Source organism: Anomaloglossus baeobatrachus, chromosome 3, assembly GCF_048569485.1.
Source record: "Anomaloglossus baeobatrachus isolate aAnoBae1 chromosome 3, aAnoBae1.hap1, whole genome shotgun sequence".
Taxonomy (NCBI): Eukaryota; Metazoa; Chordata; class Amphibia; order Anura; family Aromobatidae; genus Anomaloglossus; species Anomaloglossus baeobatrachus.
The window spans coordinates 163,748,325-163,771,233 of NC_134355.1; the positions used below are offsets into that span (position 1 = coordinate 163,748,325).

At 46.7% G+C, this 22,909-nt stretch overlaps 1 protein-coding gene across 1 annotated transcript in view; it reads left to right on the forward strand.

The window, feature by feature from the left end:
* The window catches only part of VIP (vasoactive intestinal peptide), a 49,186-nt gene extending 27,799 nt beyond the window's left edge, over positions 1–21,387 (forward strand). The window contains exon 7 of the mRNA XM_075339566.1: positions 20,299–21,387. Within this exon, the coding sequence (XP_075195681.1) occupies positions 20,299–20,307 (9 nt within the window). The 3' untranslated portion in view covers positions 20,308–21,387. The remainder of the gene's footprint in view (positions 1–20,298) is intronic.
* Positions 21,388–22,909: the final 1,522 nt, after the last annotated feature.

Here is a 22,909-nt window from a genome sequence, read left to right on the forward strand (position 1 = left end):
ATGGTCCTTACACCTCCCTATAAACTGTATCAGGGCATTACTACTGGGACTCCTGTACTGGGCCCGGTGAGCAGCAGGCAGGGGCGGGGCCCGTACATGCTGACAGACCCCTCCCCTTGCATTCCTCTGCTCACCGGGCCACATGGGGCAGGGGGCGGGGACGTTGCACTTACAGCACCTGCAGTCGCACAGGAGCCCCAAGCAGGAGCGGGGCCCTAGAGCCTGAAAACGTGTTAACCCCTTAGCGACCTATGACATACTGGGTACAACATAACTCCCTGGTACTTAAGGACCCATGACGTACCCAGTACGTCATGGCGAGATCGCGGCCCTGGTAGCTGCGATCGCTTTGCAAATATCTTAGATTCAGGGAGGAGGGGCCCTCTGCCTGACCTCAGGAGGGGTGGTGTCTCCTCCCCGGACCCAAGGAGGCTGTGATTGGCTGACGAACACCGCTCAGCCTGTTACGGGGGGACCGGCAGATTAGGACCAGGGGGTATATATCCTAATCGCCAGTCGGGGCCCACCGTGCTCCAGATGACAATGGAGCTGCTGGCACCTGAGGGTTAGGCGGAGACTATAGAGCTGGATGGCTCTGAGATAACCCAGGAACTCTGAGAACCGGTCACGTGTGTTGGGACACGTCAGACCGGACGACAACCCGATTAGCGTTTTGGTGCACCTAGCGCTACACCAACCACGTGTGCAGGAAACACGTCAGGCCGGGTGGTAACCAGGTAGCGTTGACCGGAAGACCGCCACGAAAGCGCCCTGTCGGCCACGTGTGTAGGACACGTCAGGCCGAGCGGTCCTCCGATTAGCGTTTCTGGCCACCTCTCGACTGGCCACGTGTGTGTAGGACACGTCAGGCCAGATGGGTACCCCAGTAGCGTTGACCGGGAAGCCGAGGAGGATAAGGAACACCCTGTTAACTCCACAGGGGTCCTGGGGTATGCTGTCCGTGCGCGTAGGGGGCACAACCGGACAGGTGGCGCAGCAGGTGCGTTGTCCGTGTGCGTAGGAGGCACAATCGGACAGGTGGCGCAGCAGGTGCGTTGTCCGTGTGCGTAAGGGGCACAATCGGACAGGAAGCACAGCAGCCGCAGCCCAGTTAACGCCACTGGGCTGCTATAGCAAGACTGGAACGGCAGGAGGGAAGCACGGCGCCTGACCCTGATGTGCCGAGCCACGAATCTTGGCGTGACAGGCACCGTTCGCCTAACCCTACCTACCGCTTCCCAACATAGGCTTATGCCGCAATGAGGCTCTAACATGGAGGTGTGCTCTAACTGAGCAAAAGTGAAGACTGCGCACCTCCATGTTGTCTCCAGCCCCTTTTATAACCTGGGTCCGCCCCAAACCCAGGGTGGAACCACCAAGGTCCAATAGCAGAGTGCCATGTCATCAGTGACATCACATGCGACCTATCCGGAACCGCCACGTCATTGATGACCTCATGGCAGCCACGCCCCAAACACTTCACCAGTCATCGTCTGACGACCAATACTGAGGTGCCAGATCATAGGGGCGGGCCTCTGCGAGCCAGTCCGGAGTTGCCACGTCATCAGGACACCTGACACCCTCTGCCCTATTAGGGCCTGCCACCTCACGGACATGCTCAGTGAGATCCTTACCGGACCTAGCCTCTGGTGCACTAAGTGCCTGAGCATGCCCAGTAGCCTGAGCAACAGGCTCAGAAAGCAGACTATCAGTTTGAGCATGCTCAGTAGGCACATCCCAGAACTTAGACACAGCACGAAGTCCAAGTACCTGTGCAAAGAGGCTGTTAGGGTTAATTGTGGGAGCATGCTCAGTAGCCTGAACTGAGGACTTAGTCTCAGACATAACACAATCAGGCTGAGCATGCTCACTAGGCAAAACACCCGGCTTCAACTCTGGCTGGGGTAAATCGGCGCACGCATGCGCACTAGCCGCCTCTCCACACTTAGACGTGGTGGAAGGAACAGCCAACTGGACGACCCGAGGCACGGCCAAGAACGGCAGCCGGTGCCTGGGCGCAACAGGAACCGCAGCAGCCTGCTTGCGGCTATGGCGGCGCCGGTTCGTAACACAGCCAATCACAGCCACTGTAATGTTCAGCCATTGAAAATGGCTGAAACATTACATTCCAGCCATGTTCAGTGCAGCTGTAGCACCGATCATTGGCTGGAGCTGGGTGACCTCAGTTTCTCCCGCCCCCAGCTCTGATTGGAGAGCCCGGCCTTGGGACCGATCTGTCCAATCACTGTGGATCTGAAGGCCGAAGACCACCCCCTCAGCTTCACTCCAGCGTCTGTGGAAGCTGTCTGAGGAGAGCGATCGGTAAGTTACAGACACTGTCTCCTTTCAGCTGCCGTCATTGCCCCAGCAGTCACTGCCCCTGATCCAGCGTCACTGAACCCATCTGCTGCGCTCCTCCATCTCCCACCGCCTCCCCCATCAGCTGCTGCCCCCCTCTCTCATCTGCTGCCCCCTCTCCCACCTCTCACCTTTCTCCATCTGCTGTGACCCCCCCACCTGCTGTGAACCCCCACCTGCTGTGACCCCCCCCACCAGCTGTGACTGTCCCACCTGCTGTGACCCCCCCACCTGCTGTGACCCCCCACCTGCTGTGACTCCCACCCCCACCTGCTGTGACTCCCACCCCCACCTGCTGTGACCACACCCCCACCTGCTGTGACCCCACCCCCACCTTCTGTGATCCCCCCACCTGCTGTGATTCCCCCCCACCCCCACCTTCTGTGATCCCCCCACCTGCTGTGATTTCCCCCCACCATCTATCCGTCTCTCTGACTATTCGTCCCTCTGTCCATCTGTCCATGTGTCCCTCTGTCCATCTGTTCCTCTGTCCATCCGTCCCTCTGTCCATCCGTCCCTCTGTCCATCCGTCCCTCTGTCCATCCGCCCCTCTGGCTATACGTCCCTCTGGCTATCTGTCCCTCTGTCCAGCCGTCCCTCTGTCCATCCGTCCCTCTGTCCATTTGTCCCTCTGTCCATCCGTCCCTCTGGCTATCCATCCCTATCGCCGCTGCTGTCGCTGTCCTTCGGGGTGGATGGTGTTGCAGCAAGGATGTTTTTGCTCCTCACAGGTGGAGCGAGGCCCCGGGGAGGATGATGAAAAGAGTAGTGGCCGTTGGCGCTGAAGCGCGGGGCGACGGCAATCAAAAGGCTGAATCAGCTGCTGTGGTTACAGCTGTGATGGGCCCCAGCCGATCCCAGATCCATTGGAGGTTATAACCGGTGCGGTGGTCGATGGGCCCTTCCTTCTTGCACCTTTAAAGATGGATCCCCGTGGCTTGAAGCTTCTTAGGGACCCTGGTTTGTGTAATGTTAGCTCCTGTCCCGTGTGTAGGTGACGCGGGGCCGCTGTGGGGCTTGACTGTAATCACGACACCGGACCCTATGTGGAACTGTGCTCCGAGATCTCGTGGTGGTCAGAGGGACATGCAATCACCCTGTCCTGCAGATTCTGGTGATACAACATGAAGTCTGTTCCACCCTAAAGCCCGCTTTACACGCTGCAATGTATCTTACAATGTGTCGGCGGGGTCACGTCGTAAGTGACGCACATCCGGCATTGTAAGTACATTGCAGTGTGTGACAGGTACGTGCGATTGCGATTGAACGGTAAAACGTTCATCACAAACACATCGTACCTGTCTCTAGAATTGCACGTCAGATTGTTCATCGTACCCGGGGTAGCACACATCGCAGTGTGGGACACCCCGGGTACGATTAACAGATCTCACCTGCGTCCTGCGGCTCCCGGCCCACAATGCGGAAGGAAGGAGGTGGGCGGGATGTTTACGTCCCGCTCAGCTCCGCCCCTCCGCATCTATTGGCCAGCTGCCACGTGACGTCGATGTGACGCCGAACGTCCCTCCCACTCCAGAAAGTGGACGTTCGCCGCCCACAGCGAGGTCGTATGGAAGGTAAGTATGTGTGACGGGGGTTACTCGTATGTGCGGCACGTTCAACAAATTGAATGTGCCTCACATACGATGGGGGTGTTGGAAATCGCATACGAAATCGTATGCGAAATTGCAACATGTAAAGCAGGCTTTAGGCTCTGCACCCTGAAACGCACCGGTCCCGCTCCTGTTCTCTCCTGCTGGAGAACACTGTAACTGTTGTGTAAGCTCCTAACTCCCCGTGGTGGCTGCTCCTCCCCCGGTTCCCTGTCACTAGTGGGTGGCTGCCCCCCATGTTTGGTGACTACCTTAAGACCTGACCCTAGCCTGGTCCCCAATGGGGAGGGCAACCTGGTTGTGTATATGAGTTTGTGTTGTGAAACTGGTACCGACCTCCTCTGGATCCAGGATGAGTACTGCACCTTAAGTGAGGTCCAGTACCCTGTGGTGACTGAAGCCTCAGGGCTGCCACATATCCATTTATCTATCTATGATTCTATCTATAGCCATCTATCTATGATTCTATCTTTCTACCTAGCCATCTATCTATGATTCTATCTATCTATCTGCTGAAAGAGCCTTAAAGTGAATCTGTCAGCAGGTTTTTGCTCCCCATCTGAGAGCAGCATAAAGTAGAAACAGATACCCTGATTCCAGCGATGTGTCACTTACTGGGCTGTTAGCTTTCATTGTGATAAAATCAATATTTTCTCTGCTGCAGATCTAGCAATTATACAGAGCTCATGAATATGCTGGGCTGCCTGCAGCATGACGAGTAGCCCTGTAATGATAATCTCCTGCTGATTAACCAGTGATGTTATCAAAACTATACTAAGCAGCCCAATAAGTGACAATCACTGGAATCAGGATCTCTTCCCATATGTTATGCTGCACTCAGATTAGGTGTTAAAAACCTGGTGACAGATTTCCTTTGAAGGGGATGTTACTTGTTAGGTCTAAATCCACAAGTCTGCATTATCACAATTTGGTTTCAATTACTTTAAAAACTGTATGACACATTCACTTAAAGAAAAAAAATAGATATACCAAAAATAAACATACACCAAAGAAGTTAGATTTAAAAAAAAAAAAGTTAGAGTAGGGCCCTGCCAAAAGAGTCCCCCTTGTTGTGGTGGAGGCTTATAAAAATCTTTTGGCCAAAACAAAATCTGATGGCTGCGTGTGTGACATGGTATTCCATGTGAAGGGTTAATGTGTGATTGGTGAGGCTGTAGTGCATAAGTGAAGTTTTTCGAAGAGTGGCGGTGGGACTGTGGAAGATTCGTGGGCTGGAGGCGGAGCTGGGCTGGAGGCGGAACTGAGCTGGAGCCTCAATGGGGCCCCGAACATTTGCCAGTATGGGGCCCTGAAATTCCTAGTGGCAGCCCTGAACTGTATTATGGCCCCCACAGCTCCCTATACACTGTATGATGGTCCCCACCGCTCCCTATATACTGTATGATGGTCCCTACAGCTCTATATGCAATATGATGGTCCCTACATCTCCCTATACAATGTATGATAGTCCCTGCAGTTCCCTATCTACTGTATGATGGTCCCCCCAGCACCTTACATACAGTATTTTGCCCCCCTTATATACTGTTCTTTGGCCCATGCTCCTTATATAAAATACTAGAAGGTGGCCCGATTCTACGCATCGGGTATTCTAGAATTTACGTATTGTGTAGTTCATGTATGATTTTTGTTATATATATATATATATATATATATATATATATATATATATAGATGTTGTTGTGTGTAGTTACTCAAGGCTGCTTTACACGGTACGACCGATTGTGCAATTTCACAATCGATCGTACCCGCCCCCGTCCTTTTTGCGTCACGGGCAAATCGCTGCCCGTGTCGCACAAAGTCAGTAACCCCCGTCACACATACTTACCTCTCGTGCGACCTCGCTGTGGGCGGCGAACGTCCACTTCCTGGAGTGGGAGGGACGTTCGGCGTCACAGCGACGTCACACGGCCGCCGGCCAATGGAAGCGGAGGGGCGGAGATGAGCGGGATGTAAACATCCCGCCCACCTCCTTCCTTCACATAGCCGGTGGCGGCCGCGTGACGCAGGTGAGTTGCTGTTCATCGTTCCCGGGGTGTCACACGGAGCGACGTGTGCTACCCCGGAAACGATGAACAACTAAATTAAACGATATTATGGAACCTAGCGAGCAGTACACGACTCACGATTTGTGAGCGATACTGCGTCGCTAGGAGGTGTCACACAGGCCGGCATCGCCAGCGATGCCGGATGTGCGTCACAAAAACCGTGACCCCGACGATCTATCGCACGATAGATTGTCTGGTGTAAAGCAGCCTTCAGTGTTTGTGTAGGGCGCTGTACATGTTCTGAGTGTTGTCTGGGTGTGGCGGGGGGTGAGAGCGGTGTTGTATGTGTGTTGCGTGTGTTGCGTTGTTTGTGGAGCGCTGTGTGTCTGTAGCGTTGTGTGTGTGTGTTGCGCGGTTTGTGTGGGTGTGGGGTGTGTGTGTGTGTTTTGGGGGGAGGTATGTTTTGTGCAATGTGTGTGTTGTGCGGTATGTACGTATATTTATGTATGCCGCGGTGTTTGTGTGTGCAGCGTTGTCTGTGTGTGTGGGTGTCTGTGTAGGGCGGTGTTTGTGGTTCCCAGTGTGTGTGTGTGGTGTGTTGTGCAGTGTGTGTGTGTGTGTTGGGGGGAGGTGTGCACCTCCCATCGTGCTCCATCCCCCATGCTGCGTACCCCCCATCGTGCTCTGTCCCCCATGCTGCGCACTCCCCATCGTGCTCCATCCCCTATGCTGCACATTCCCCATCGTGCTCCATCTCCCATGCTGCGCACTCACCATTGTGCTCCATCCCCCATGCTGCGCATTCCCCATCGTGCTCCATCCGCCATGCTGCGCACTCCCCATCGTGCTCCATCCGCCATGCTGCGCACTCCCCATCGTGCTCCATCCCCCATGCTGCGCACTCCCAAACGTGCTCCATCCCCCATGCTGCGCACTCCCCATCGTGCTCCATCCCCCATGCTGCGCACTCCCAAACGTGCTCCATCCCCCATGCTGCGCACTCCCCATCGTGCTCCATCCCCCATGCTGCGCACTCCCCATTGTGCTCCATCCCCCATGCTGCGCACTCCCAAACGTGCTCCATCCCCCATGCTGCGCACTCCCCATCGTGCTCCATCCCCCATGCTGCGCACTCCCAAACGTGCTCCATCCCCCATGCTGCGCACTCCCCATCGTGCTGTATCCCCCAAGCTGCGCACTCCCAAACTTGCTCCATCCCCCATGCTGCGCACTCCCCATTGTGCTCCATCCCCCATGCTGCGCATTCCCCATCGTGCTCTATCCCCCATGCTGCGCACTCCCAAACGTGCTCCATCCCCCATGCTGCGCACTCCCCATCGTGCTCCATCCCCCATGCTGCGCACCCCCCATCGTGCTCCATCCCCCATGCTGCACCAGTGTAACGGGGTGCCAGGGGCGCCTCTGGGCTTGTAGTCGTGGCCCCTTCTGTCAGGCTTACCCCTGGCTCCGCCGTCACTATCGGGACGGGAGATGTCTTGGTGGGGCAGAGTGTGGTGGTGCAGATGTCGTCCGACGTATAAACACTCTCCAGGCATGGTTCGATGCAAATAAAAGACATTCTTTATTTCACAACTCTTTCCAAAAACCGGCAGTTACAGATGACTTCACGTTCTTTTCTTAGCTGGGGAAAGCCTGCCCTGACGTCTCCTCCAGTGGGGATGTGCCCGGCTACTCTACTTCACCTGGCTCCCACTTATGGCTACCCACAGCCCGGACCCACACCGGGACTGCTTCGCACTATGAGGTTCCGCCCGCTCCTTTTCTCTCTGGCTTCCCTGTTCTTCCAGCTCCCTTCTTTCTTTCTTTCTTTCTGCCCACTCAGCTCCACACTCTGCCCCTGGCTGTTTCTTCTCTCCCGTCCCGGACACAACTGACTTCAACACACACACACACTTCTCTCTCTAAGCTGCCGGCTCCTCCTCTCTCCTGCCCTGTTTCTATGGGGACAGCCGTCCCACCCGGGCTCTAGGGGAAAACCCACTGCACAGTAAAAACATGTTTATTAATAACATCAACAGTAACTACCCCAGAGTGAGGTATCTTCAGGGGGAAACTGCACCTCCTTGTAAGGGGTCTGCCCACCCCTTACATTCCTCCCCTCTTTAAGCCTAAGCCTCCCGGCAAGGCTCGAACCTGTAAAACACAATTTAGCAGCAAGGCAAACTTTGGATAAAACTTTAAAACCTTCATAAACAAAGTCAACCACTGAGCGCCCAAGTTCTGCGCCCGGAGTCCCTCCTGGGAGCTCCCGGTGTTTGTAGGCAGTGTGCCCGGAGGCCTTCAGCAGGCACTCCCGGTCTTTGCTGGTCTTCTGCCCGGAGGCTTTTACAGCACTCCCGGTCTTAGTAGATAGGAGGACAAACAATAAAGTCTTCCTTAACATCACGGAGGGAGCCTCTGGCTCAGTCCAGCATCAGGCTCCTTCCGGGCTCGGTAACTTAAACATGGTTGCCAACTGTGGAACTTTTCCGGCTCTTTAACAACACGGTCTTCAACACGAACATGTCCATCACCTCCGGTCGTTACGGTCCTCCGGGCACCGCCGGTAAGTTGTGAGGAAGTCCTTCCGCGTTCTGCTTTGGGCGTCCTCTGCCCAAATTAGTGGCTGCTAGCGCGGCCACCACATCTTGCTGCTGTCTGGAGGTCTCCATCTCGTTTTCAGTCAGCGTCTCTGATAATGGCGGCGGGGTCAGTGAAGATCCTGGAGGAAGTGGAGGCGGGCCTACTTTTCCCGCTCTTGGGTATACTCCACCCCCAGTCTCACACATCAGGTCAACCCCTCCGCGGCGGTTCCTCTTTTTCCTTGGAACACCGCCCACTTCACATATCTTCATCCGTGCCCTGGGACCGGCACCTCCCCTCTTTGGGCGGAGTACTCCGAACTTCTTTTTCGGCACCGGCCAGCCCCAGGCTCTTCTTTTGGTGCCAATTCTTCGCGCGCTTTCTGTGTTCTCAAAGACGACGGCCATCTTGCCGCCATCTTGTGCCCGTTCCAACGCTTCAGGCACTTCTTTTTCTTCCCACCAAGGGATCGGGACTCTTCTCCAATAATCCGGATCCTGTGCCCTAGGCACCACTTGGTCTCCGTCTTCTTGGGTCGGGACCCCTTGCATATAATCCGCATCCTGCCGACTACGCCACATGTAACGGGGTGCCAGGGGCGCCTCTGGGCTTGTAGTCGTGGCCCCTTCTGTCAGGCTTACCCCTGGCTCCGCCGTCACTATCGGGACGGGAGATGTCTTGGTGGGGCAGAGTGTGGTGGTGCAGATGTCGTCCGACGTATAAACACTCTCCAGGCATGGTTCGATGCAAATAAAAGACATTCTTTATTTCACAACTCTTTCCAAAAACCGGCAGTTACAGATGACTTCACGTTCTTTTCTTAGCTGGGGAAAGCCTGCCCTGACGTCTCCTCCAGTGGGGATGTGCCCGGCTACTCTACTTCACCTGGCTCCCACTTATGGCTACCCACAGCCCGGACCCACACCGGGACTGCTTCACACTATGAGGTTCCGCCCGCTCCTTTTCTCTCTGGCTTCCCTGTTCTTCCAGCTCCCTTCTTTCTTTCTTTCTTTCTGCCCACTCAGCTCCACACTCTGCCCCTGGCTGTTTCTTCTCTCCCGTCCCGGACACAACTGACTTCAACACACACACACACTTCTCTCTCTAAGCTGCCGGCTCCTCCTCTCTCCTGCCCTGTTTCTATGGGGACAGCCGTCCCACCCGGGCTCTAGGGAAAAACCCACTGCACAGTAAAAACATGTTTATTAATAACATCAACAGTAACTACCCCAGAGTGAGGTATCTTCAGGGGAAAACTGCACCTCCTTGTAAGGGGTCTGCCCACCCCTTACACCAGCATCAGCCTCTCTGACCCCAGCATCAGCCTCTCAGCCCCCAGCATCAGCCTCTCTGCCCCCAGCATCAGCCTCTCGACCCCCATCAGCCTCTCTCCTCCCAGAATCAGCCTCTCTCCTCCCAGCATCAGCCTCTCCTCTCTGTCCCCAGCATCAGCCTCTCTCCTCCCAGCCTACCCCAGCCTCATCCTCCCCCAGCATCAGCCTCTCTTCTCTCAGCCTCCCTCCTCCCAGCCTCCCCCAGCATCAGCCTCCCCCTCCCAGCCTCCCCCAGCATCAGCCCCCCCCTCCCAGCCTCCCCTAGCATCAGCCTCCGCCTCCCAGCCTCCCCCAGCATCAGCCTCCGCCTCCCCCAGCATCAGCCTCTCTCCTCCCAGCCTCCCCCAGCATAAGCCTCTCTCCTCCCAGCCTCCTCCAGCATCAGCTTCTCTCCTCCCAGCATCAGCCTCCCCCTCCCAGCCTTCCCCAGGATCAGCCTCTCTCCTCCCAGCCTCCCTCCTAACAGCCTCCCCCAGCATCAGCCTCCCCCTCCCAGCCTCCCCCAGCCTCAGCCTCCCCCAGCATCAGCCTCTCTCCTCCCAGCCTCCCCCAGCATCAGCCTCCCCCAGCATCAGCCTCTCTCCTTCCAGCCTCCCCCAGCATCAGCCTCCCCCAGCATCAGCCTCCCCCAGCATCAGCCTACACCCTCCCAGCATCAGCCTCCCCCAGCATCAGCCTCCCCCAGCATCAGCTTCTCTCCTCCCAGCCTCCCCCAGCATCAGCCTTCCCCAGGATCAGCCTCTCTCCTCCAGCACGCCGTGCTCCTCTGTCGACACTCACAGATCCGATCGCATACACACACACACACACACACACACCCGATCGCATACACTCACACACACCCGATCGCATACACTCACACACACCCGATCGCATACACTCACACACACCCGATCGCATACACTCACACACACACCCGATCGCATACACTCACACACACACACACACACTGACGATATTGCACATACACGCTCTCACTCACAACATCCGGAGATACCACATGCTTCTGGCCATGTGATCCTCCGGCAGGTCCTGGAAGCTCACTGCACAGTATCGCCGCCGAGAAGCAAGCGATATCCCAGGATTTTGTGAGTGTGTGGATGCGATGTGATGTGTGTGTGAGAGTGAGTGTGATCTGATGTGTGTGTGCGTGCGTGTGTGTATGTTCCGCCGCTGCAGGACCTTGATGCGCTGGTAACTATGCTACCATGGTTACCAGCGTATCCCGTTCACCACTCGCACGGGAGCCCACACCAGCATACGGCGGCAACCCCAGCAATGCGAGGGTATGTGTCGGCTGGGTTGGCGGCGTACGCTGATGTGGGCTCCCGGGGGTACAGTACTCACCTGGGAGTCGTGGCTCCGTGTCGCTTCAGGGAATGCGTGCGGGTGGCGGGGCAAGAGCGAGCATGCATTGCGTGAGGGGGCGGGGCGTGGCCGAGTTGCCAATACGTGCAGGGTGCCGGGGCGAGAGGCCAATCCGAGTGGGGGGCGGAGCCTGGGCGAGCGGCCGGCCAATCCGTGTGGGGGCGGAGCCTGGGCGAGCGGCCAATCGGTGAGGGGGGCGGGGCCATGGCGAGCCCAGCGGCCAATCAGCTTTGTGTCACCATAAGGACACAATTTTAGAGCAAGACAAACAGACAGACAGACAGACAGGCAGGCAGACAGACAGACAGAATAAGGCAATTATATATATATAGATAATGACCCCCACAACCTCATATACTGTATTATGTCCCCACTTCTCCTTATATATAGTATGATGGCCCACATACTGTAACCTGTTATTTACTGTATTATAACTCCTCTTCTCCCTAAATAGTATGATGGTCCCCACAACCTCTTTTATACTTTATTAAGGCCCACACTTCTCCTAATAAACAGTTTAACCACTTCAGGTCTTGCTATTTTTCATTTTTGCGCTTTCGTTTTTTCCTCCCATTGTTCAAAGAACCATGACTTTTTTATTTTTCTGTCCACATAGCCTTAGGAGGGCTTTGTTTTTGTGGGATTATTTGTACTTTAGAATGGCATCAACCATTTTACCGTATAGTGCACTGGAAAGTGGGAAAAAAATTGCATTGAAATTGCAAAAAAAGTCCAATTCCAACATAGTTTTTTGAGGTATTTTTATTTATCATGTTCACTGCTTTATAGTAAAACTGACTAAGCAATATGATTCTCCAGGTCAATGCGATATTTACTGATACATATTTACTGATATCATTTTGGATAAATATGATTCTTTCATTGCCTTTTGTTGCAACGTTGCAGGGGCCAAAAAAATAGAATTGTAAGGTCTAGATTTTTTTTTTGTTACACCATTTACCAATTGGAAAAAATTATTCCATATCTCAATAGATTGAACATCTCTGAACACACTGATACCCAACATGTATGTATATATATATATATATATATATATATATATATATATATATATATATATATATATATATATATATATATATATATATATATATATATATATATATATATATAAAAATATTTTTATTTTTTTTTTAATTTCTTTTTAATGACTTCTCACCCCACTTTTTATTACATTTAATGTTTCCCCTATTGGACTTGAAGCTGTGATTTTCTGATTGACTGTGCTAGATATAAGCACTGCTATGAATAGCAGAAGTCGTGATCTCCTGTAAATGCTGGCTCAAAGCAGGTGTTCACAGGAGGTTTGTAATTACAGGCTTGAGGGTCATTATTAGCAGACCCCTGATCTATCATGGCAACCCATGCCATGACACGTCACGGACGCCAATGTACTGGAGAAATGCCGCTCTCCCCGCTGGCACATGTTAGATGCCACTGTCAGAGATTGATAACTGGTTAAGAGATGCAGGTAGAGCTTTGATCCAGCTACAGCAGCTAGAGCCACATGATGGCTGATTAACCCAGCCATCGTTTGTGTGGAGAGATTAAGGGCTTGGTGTGGGAGCCTGCATCAAAGACAAAGACATGACTTTTGATGTAACTGTACGACAAAGGTCATGAAAGGGTTAATGACCACACAGCTCCCTATATATAGAAGGATGTCTCCCACAACCTCTTATGTGCTTTATTATGCTCCCACAAGCTTTATACTTTATTAATGGCTCTCACTTCCCACTATATATAGCATGATGCCCTCCACAGCCTATTACATGCTTTATTACGGCTCCAACAATCTTATATACTTTACTATGGTCCCCACTTCCCCTTATATATAGTGTGAAGGCTCCCACAACCTGTTATATTCTGTATTAAGACCCCCACAATATTATATACTTTATTATGGCTTCCATGTTCCATATATGTGTGTGTAATATATATATATATATATATATATATATATATATATAATGTATGTATATATATATATATATATATATATATATATATACAGTTAGGTCCAGAAATATTTGGACAGTGACACAATTTTCGCGAGTTGGGCTCTGCATGCCACCAAATTGGATTTGAAATGAAACCTCTACAACAGAATTCAAGTGCAGATTGTAACGTTTAATTTGAACAAAAATATCTGATAGAAATTGTAGGAATTGTACACATTTCTTTACAAACACTCCACATTTTAGGAGGTCAAAAGTAATTGGACAAATAAACCAAACCCAAACAAAATATTTTTATTTTCAATATTTTGTTGCGAATCCTTTGGAGGCAATCACTGCCTTAAGTCTGGAACCCATGGACATCACCAAACACTGGGTTTCCTCCTTCTTAATGCTTTGCCAGGCCTTTACAGCCGCAGCCTTCAGGTCTTGCTTGTTTGTGGGTCTTTCCGTCTTAAGTCTGGATTTGAGCAAGTGAAATGCATGCTCAATTGGGTTAAGATCTGGTGATTGACTTGGCCATTGCAGAATGTTCCACTTTTTTGCACTCATGAACTCCTGGGTAGCTTTGGCTGTATGCTTGGGGTCATTGTCCATCTGTACTATGAAGCGCCATCCGATCAACTTTGCGGCATTTGGCTGAATCTGGGCTGAAAGTATATCCCGGTACACTTCAGAATTCATCCGGCTACTCTTGTCTGCTGTTATGTCATCAATAAACACAAGTGACCCAGTGCCATTGAAAGCCATGCATGCCCATGCCATCACATTGCCTCCACCATGTTTTACAGAAGATGTGGTGTGCCTTGGATCATGTGCCGTTCCCTTTCTTCTCCAAACTTTTTTCTTCCCATCATTCTGGTACAGGTTGATCTTTGTCTCATCTGTCCATAGAATACTTTTCCAGAACTGAGCTGGCTTCATGAGGTGTTTTTCAGCAAATTTAACTCTGGCCTGTCTATTTTTGGAATTGATGAATGGTTTGCATCTAGATGTGAACCCTTTGTATTTACTTTCATGGAGTCTTCTCTTTACTGTTGACTTAGAGACAGATACACCTACTTCACTGAGAGTGTTCTGGACTTCAGTTGATGTTGTGAACGGGTTCTTCTTCACCAAAGAAAGTATGCGGCGATCATCCACCACTGTTGTCATCCGTGGACGCCCAGGCCTTTTTGAGTTCCCAAGCTCACCAGTAAATTCCTTTTTTCTCAGAATGTACCCGACTGTTGATTTTGCTACTCCAAGCATGTCTGCTATCTCTCTGATGGATTTTTTCTTTTTTTTCAGCCTCAGGATGTTCTGCTTCACCTCAATTGAGAGTTCCTTAGACCGCATGTTGTCTGGTCACAGCAACAGCTTCCAAATGCAAAACCACACACCTGTAATCAACCCCAGACCTTTTAACTACTTCATTGATTACAGGTTAACGAGGGAGACGCCTTCAGAGTTAATTGCAGCCCTTAGAGTCCCTTGTCCAATTACTTTTGGTCCCTTTAAAAAGAGGAGGCTATGCATTACAGAGCTATGATTCCTAAACCCTTTCTCTGATTTGGATGCGAAAACTCTCATATTGCAGCTGGGAGTGTGCACTTTCAGCCCATATTATATATATATAATTGTATTTCTGAACATGTTTTTGTAAACAGCTAAAATAACAAAACTTGTGTCACTGTCCAAATATTTCTGGACCTAACTGTATATATATATATATATATATATATATATATATATATATATATATATATAGTATGATGGCCCCCACAACCTCTTAAATACTCTTTTATGGCTCCCTATTCTGTGTATTTATTATGATGCCGCCCAGAAATGCATAATGCATAGAAACAAAAATAGAAACAAAAAAAACAAACAGAAAAAAAAAAAATTATACTCACCTAATCCTGATTCCCATTAGCGCAGTCTCCACCTCTTCTTTTGACTGCTATGGTGGCCTACAGATATGTGAATACAAAATACAAGTGCAATATGAGAGTCACCCGTGGGTATAATTCTGGGTATATTATTATAGAGATCTGCTCACCTTTTTAGGTTGTGCGCCCCCGCACAACCCCAGTGATGCGTGAAAGGACAGAGATTTCTCCTCTGTTTCAATTGCTGTGTGAGCGCTTGCTGAATCCAGGTTTAGTATCGCTTCTAGCACACCCAGAAGGTCCACTTGTGGGATTTTTAAATCTAAAAAAGAATTTTTAACGATGCGCCTGTTAAACCTGATGAAAGCAACATTTGATTGCTGAAACGCGTTGTGATAATAGGAGCTCAGCAATAAAAGTATAACATTTAAAAATACTGGTAAGTGGCTCACTAAACGCTATAATAGACCGAAAATACCTTTCATATATGGTGGCCTACAGAGGCAGCGTGATGAAATAATGTAATTGTGCTGCTAGAAATAGTTAACTTTAGTAAAATTACTTTCTAAGGTATAATAAAACACACAATAAAAAAGAAATCCATTTATTTTCTATTTCTATTTTTATAGATTTTACATCTCAAGCCCACTTGTATGGTCAGAAATTTGCACGATCAACTGTATGTTAATGATATTTGTTAAAAAAAGTCAATGTCAAGATTTCGAGCTTTTTCCCATAATCAGTTACTTCTTTAGGATCTAATACAGTTCAAGTTAATTTAGCAACAATATAAGGACTGTAAAGTAAATGCATCACATCTGTTTCATGCACAATTTATTGAAGCTGACCATCTGTGATTATTTATAATTTACCATTTTAGAAGCAAATACCCCGCTGAATACTAAACCCTACAATATGATATTGATTTTTTTTGTAAATCAGTTATAATTGCCTTAAAATACCATTTAAAAACACAGCACAAACACAATAAAAAGTCAATTTTTCTAAGCATTTGGGGCATATTTTAAAGTCTCATCTTATGTCTATACCCAATTCCTATATTTTATCAACCAATATGATTTGTTTTGAAAAGGTTAACTAAATAGTGTCTTTACAAGATACCCACAATGATATTGTGAACATTTGGACTTAAGATATGTGATTGCACAAGGGTCCTAAAGGCAAGGCAGGTGGGTGAGGGCTGCCACTATAATATAAATGCGTGCAAAATTGATCTGTCTTTAAAAAGCCAATTACATTTATTTTTTAAAGAATATAGTTTTTCTTGTGAGAGGGGTCCTACATAGGTCGTTAGATTGGACACTCTAGGGAAAGACTGTCTCTTTAACCCCTTCACCCCCGGACGTTTTTCCATTTTTTTTGCTCCCCTTCTTCCGAGATCCGTAACTTTTTTATTTTTCTGTCAATCTTCCCATATGAGAGCTTGTTTTATTGCGACACAAGTTGTACTTTTAAATGAAACCATAACTTTTACCATATAGTGTACTGGAAAACAGCAATAAAAAATTCAAATGTGGAAAAACTGCAAAAAAAGTGTGCTCGCACAATAGTTTTTTGAATATTTTATTCACCATGTTCACTATATGGTAAAACTGATGTGTTGCTGTGATGCCTCAGGTTGGTATGAGTTTGTAGGCACCAAACACGTATAGGTTTATGTTTATCTAAGGGGTTAAAAATAATCATAAGTTTGCCCAAAAACAGTGGCCATGATGTGTACCATATTCCGAAACCCGTACTGTTCCCATTTTTGAGGATCTATGGCTCAGTGATAGCTTATTTTTTGTGTCTTGAGCTAACATTTTCAATGGTACCAATTTTACGCAGATGCTACGTTTTGATCGCTTGGTATTTCATTTTGAAGAAAATTTACGGCGACCAAAAAACGTAATTTTGGCATTTGGAATTTTTTCGCCGCTATGCCGTTTACTGATCAGATTAATTGATTTTATATTTTGATAGATCGGGCATTTCTGAACGTGGCGATACCAAATATGTGTATATTTTTTTTTAAACCTTTAATATTCAATGGGGCGTATGGGGGGGTGATTTGAACTTTTAGGCTTTTTTCTTTTTTTTACATTTTTTTAAAACTTTTTTTACTGTTTTTTATTTTACTAGGCCCAATAGGGGACTATAATGATCAGCAATCTGATCGCTCATTCATTTCTCCAGATCACAGTTACAAAGCTCAAATCTGGAGAAAAACTGCTTTATGAGAGAAAGTGACTCATGATCGCTACAGGCATCATTACATGACCCCTTGCTACCATGGCAACCACCGGAAGTCACGTGATCATGTCACGTGGCTTCCGATGTGAAGGGCAAGTCATCGTTATGGCTGCGCGCATATACATCTCGCTGGCAGATTTTGGCAGCGAGATGTAAGAGGTTAATAGTCGCAGGTGGAACGTGATTCCACTCGCGACTAGCTGGCACACGTCAGCTGTTGAAATCAGCTGATGTGTGTGCGGATCACCGCGGACTGCCCACAGCAGCCTGCGGGGATTTAACCTCACACGATCCATGACGTACCCAGTATGTCATGGGTCGTAAAGGGGTTAATTGCCTCATCACAGTCTCATGGTCTGCTTTTATTATGTATTCATATAGCATTTCTTAAAATCGTCATATGATCTAGGCTGATAGCATTTACCGCTAATGGTCAGTGTTCAAACAGAGTAGTGCTCACCTCTATATCTTTGGTTAATTTTGATAATTCATTCATTAAAATGTCTACTCAAGCTCTATTTATGCAGTTGTTTATACAGTGACGTGCAAAACTTAGAGTTAAAGATGTCACATTTCTCTTGCATTTTAAAGTGCACCAATCACCAGGATTTTCCTATATAACCTATAGCCAGTGCTATACTGGCACTATCATGCTGATTCTATACACACCTTTAGTGGTCAGCTAGGATGTTTAGGTTTTGAAACACAAGCAAGTAAAGCTTGAACAGATTTTTGATTGGCAGTAGCTGCCGATCAGCTAATATCTGCTGTGGAATTTGATAGTGATTTCCGCCCCCTGCCTGTTGTTCCTCCCCCTATCTTTTGTTTATGCTAATTCCATTATAGAATCATTTTACTAATGGTTGTGGCTAAATCAAAGTGGCTAGAAGGACCTTGCCAACATCATAGCCATGGGACCAAAAGGGGTGGGGCCTCAGCTAACGGAAAAATGTTGCTTCCTGATATCAGCTATGTAGGAGGAGGCCCCTTCTGGCTACATGGTTATGACATCAGCAAGGTCCATCTATTACCATTAGTAAAATGCTTCTTTAATAGAATTGGCATAAATAAAAGATAGGGGCAGGAACAACAGGCGGGAGGCGGAAATGACTATAAAAACCCACCCCAGCTATTAGCTGATCGGCAGCTGCTGCCAATCAAAAAGCTGTTCATTATACAAACTTTACTTGCTGTGTTTCAAAAACTATACATCCGAGCTGACAACTGAAGGCATGAATGGAATAAGCATGATAGCGCCAGTATAGCACTGGCTTTAGTTTATATAGGAAAATCCTGGTGATTGGTGCGCTTTAAGCAATATATATATATATATATATATATATATATATATATATATATATATATATATATATATATATATATATATATTTATTTATTTATTTATATCTGTATTTTACAGTTTAAAAATTACAAAAAGGAAAATGGGTCAATGCAAAAGTTTAGGCACCCATGGAGATTTGTGTGTGTGCTAAGATAACTTTACCCAAGGCTTCAGATCTTAATTGGCCTGTTAAGGTCATGGCTTGTTCACTATCATTGTTAGAAAGGGCCAAGTGATGCAAATTTCACAAGTTTATAAAAACCCCAGCCTCCCCTATTCTTGTGCCAAAAAACAGAAAGCCATGTGTTCTTCTAGGCAGCTGCCTAGCACTCTGAAAATGAAAATGGTGAAGGCCCACAAAGCAGAAGAAGACTATAAGAAGATAGCAAAACCTTTACAAGTTGCGCTTTCCTCAGTTCAAAATGTAATTCAGAAATGTCAGTTAGCAGGTACAGTGGAGGTCAATACAAGGTCTGGAACACCAAGCAAAATTTCTGTGAGAGCTGCTGTTGGATTGGAAGAGGCAAATCAGAACCTCAGCCTGACTGCAAAAGACATTGAGGAAGATATACTCTGGAGGTACATTGTTCTACTGTTCAGAGACATACGGTATGCACAAAGATCATCAGAAGAAAACCTCTCCTGTGTTCTCAGCATTTTATTCAGCATTAGAAGTATGCAAAAGAACATCTAAACAAGCCTGATGCATTTTAGAAACAAGTCCTGTGGACCGATGAGGTTAAAATATAATTCTTTGGCCACAATGATCAATGGTATTTGTGAGAAACAAGGGCACAGAATTTCATGAAAAGAACATATCACCAACCATTAAGTAAGGAGAGGAAATCAATCATGCTTTGGGGCTGTGTTGCATACAATGGCACGGGGAACATTTCATGGGTAGAAGGAAGGATGGATTCAATGAAAGTTCAACAAATTATTGATATAAAGATAACACCATCTGTAAAAAATCTGAAGTTGAAAAGAGGATGGCTTCTATAAATGGATAATGATCCTAAACACAAGTCAAAATCCACAGTACACTACCTCAAAAGGTGCAAGCTGGAGGTTTTACAATGGCCCTCACAGTCCCCCGATCTGAACAACTTGAAAATCAGTGGCTAGACCTCAAAAGAGCAGTGCATGCAAGGCGACCCAGGAATTTCACAAAACTGGAAGACTTTCCCAAGGAAGAATGGATGAAAATCCCTCAAACAAGAATTGAAAGACTCTTGGCTGGCTACTAAAAACATGATACTTGCCAAAGGGGGCACTACTAGGTACTAACCATGCAAGGGGCCCAACTTTTGCATGGGCCCATTTATCTTTTTTGTTAATTAAAAAAAATAAAGATGAAAAAAAATATTTTTTTGCCTAAAATACAAAGGAACTGTGTTATCTTTAACTTTATGCCTTTTAGAATCATTTAGAATCATTTTATCTTCAACTTGCTTAACTGTTCACAATAACAGTAATTTTGACCAGGGATGCCCAAACTTTTGCATACAAAGGAATTCTGGTTATGTAATTTGAAAATTGTTTTCTAATACAGATGATGTATTTCTAATATTTTTCTCTTCTTATTTCCTTTTAGAACCTTTGAAGAACGCCTTTGTTTAATCAAAAGAACAAGTTTACTATATTTTTGAGTTTGACATAGTATTTCAAAGAGATTACTTCTGTATTCAAACCAAAACCAATGTTGTGAGGTGAAAATTGTGGCAAATATGTTTCTTATATTTACAAGTTGATGTTTACACTGTAAATATTACTTTAGAGATCTCTACCTAAAGCTGTACATAGATATGCAAGTTCATGGAAAGCCTGTGATTTCATATGCTTCAAAATCTTTGTTTCAATAAACGCATTTGAAAGATGAGCACAGAAAAAAAAGGACAGTCTCACGCTTTGTAGGATCAACTTAAATACAAACATTGGATTGATCTCAAAAATAAGACTGAAGGCTAAGTTAGGCCAAGTGTAGCCTATTGAAGACATCCCAACTTCTCGTGGCTAAGTTAGAGATACCTAATGGTCTTCGTGTATAAGAACAAAAAACTGACCTCCTTGCCCATATCAGCCAATCAGAGTTTAACTTTCATTCTCTAAACTGCACTGAAAAAATAAGTGATAGGCTCTGGTTGGCTCCTTGGTTCCACAAAATCCTTTTAATCCTAACTTTTGAGACATGAGGCCTACCCTGTCATATGCAACCTTCATATTCACCCCCTATAAAACCCCTATGGGTTTTGCTTACAGAACACATCTTGAAGTCCAAAGATAATGAAATATATGTCTATTTTCCAAAATATATCCACAGACTATGGCCCATATAAATAATGCACCTTTTCATCATTTGTATTTAACCTATATTTTATTTATTTTTTAAATTTTGATAATTTCGATAAAATTTGAAGGCTGAATGTATCTGTCATTTTAATGGTATACTGTAAAATGCTGAGGATCTTAAAAGGTTAAGACATGCCTAGAGGAAGATAGACGGAAGAGATTTGTTTAATGTAAAAATTTATCTACAGCATAAATATTCAGAAATTAAAACTGTGTATATCTTTGCTGATGACAGCATTACTTATATATAAAGTGGATAATGGGAAATTATAGTATTTTTTCAAAATGAATGTAACTTATGAAATATGCAGATAATAAAGAGATTTTATCATCACTGCAAATTCGAATGTTTTGCATTTGGCTTGTGTCATTCTGTCTTCTTACAAGATGAGACCATGCTTATAGCTGTCACTGTTTTACTCCCGATACCTGCACTTTATATATAACACAATATATATATATGTATATATATATATATATATATATATATATATATATATATATATATATAGGATCTAAAAAATGTTAGATATACTGTAAGTTGAAACAATTTGGCAACACTGTCTAAATGAAAGTTTGTTTTGTTGGCAATTCTATCCCAATCAACTTACGAGTCGGACTCATCAAGAATGGTGTTGTGCATACCGGCCTTGATGAGGCAATGAGCTGGAGTCAGACCCTCCTGATTCAGGAAGCATCAGACGAGTGGCGTCACTGCTGGAGTACGATTTGTGACATAGTGAATGTTGCGGCTCGTCATGCATTTGATGCCTGGTGGCCGTCATGCCCCATCCCACCCAACTCTGTTCACCTTGTCAAAAGTGGGCAAAAATGGCATTAGAACGCCAAAAGTTGCAACATTTTAGCGAAGTCTAGAGCTGCACCAAAATTAGGCAACTTTTAAAAGCTTCCTACATAAAGATTTAGTTAATTTAAACATTTTACCAGAATGATTTAAATAATGAAAACTAAGCTCTGATTGGTTGCTTTAGGCAACAAACTTTTTCTTTTAGAAATTTTTGATAAATGTGGCCTAATGTATTTAATTCCAAAAAAGGTTAAACTATAGAATGTGTCTTAAAGAATACAGAATTAATTTTGTACGGTAGACTAAAAGTAAACTGTAGAATGAAATTAAAGGGATAATTCAGAACTGCTTGAATAGTTCAGAATTTGTGGAGCTGTTCCACTGTCCCAACTTCAACTGTATCTGTGTCAAAAGAATATAAAGGTGGAACAGATAACTATCAAATGACTGCTTCACTATTCAGTCTGGGTAGAGACTGAAGGATCTGCAAGAATATCACGTCACGTGACTGGCAGCAAAAACCAGCTCAGCAAAGAAGCAACAGACATAGGAAAATGGAGTGCTTGTGTGGGGGCATCATACTGTGTGGTAGGCTGTGGGGGAAAGTGCTGTGGGGACATCATATTGTGTAGGGGAATCTACTGTAGGGGCATGATACTATGTATGGGGCATGTACTCTGGCGTCATCATACTATATGGGTAATAAAGTGGTGGCATCATACTGTGTAGAGAGCTGTGGGGGAAAGTATTGTGGGGACATGATATTGTGTAGGAGAATCTACTGTAGTGGCATGATACTATGCACGGGGCATGTACTCTGGCGTGATCATACTGTATGGGTAATAAAGTGGTGGCATCATACTGTGTAGAGAGCTGCGGGGAAAATCCTGTGGGGACATCATATTGTGTAGGGGAATCGACTGTAGGGAAATGATACTATGTATGGAGGTATGTACTCTGGGGTTTTCACACTGTATGGGTAATTAAGAGGTGGCATTATACTGTTTAGGGTGCACTGTGCAAACATCATACTGTGTTTGGAGGCACA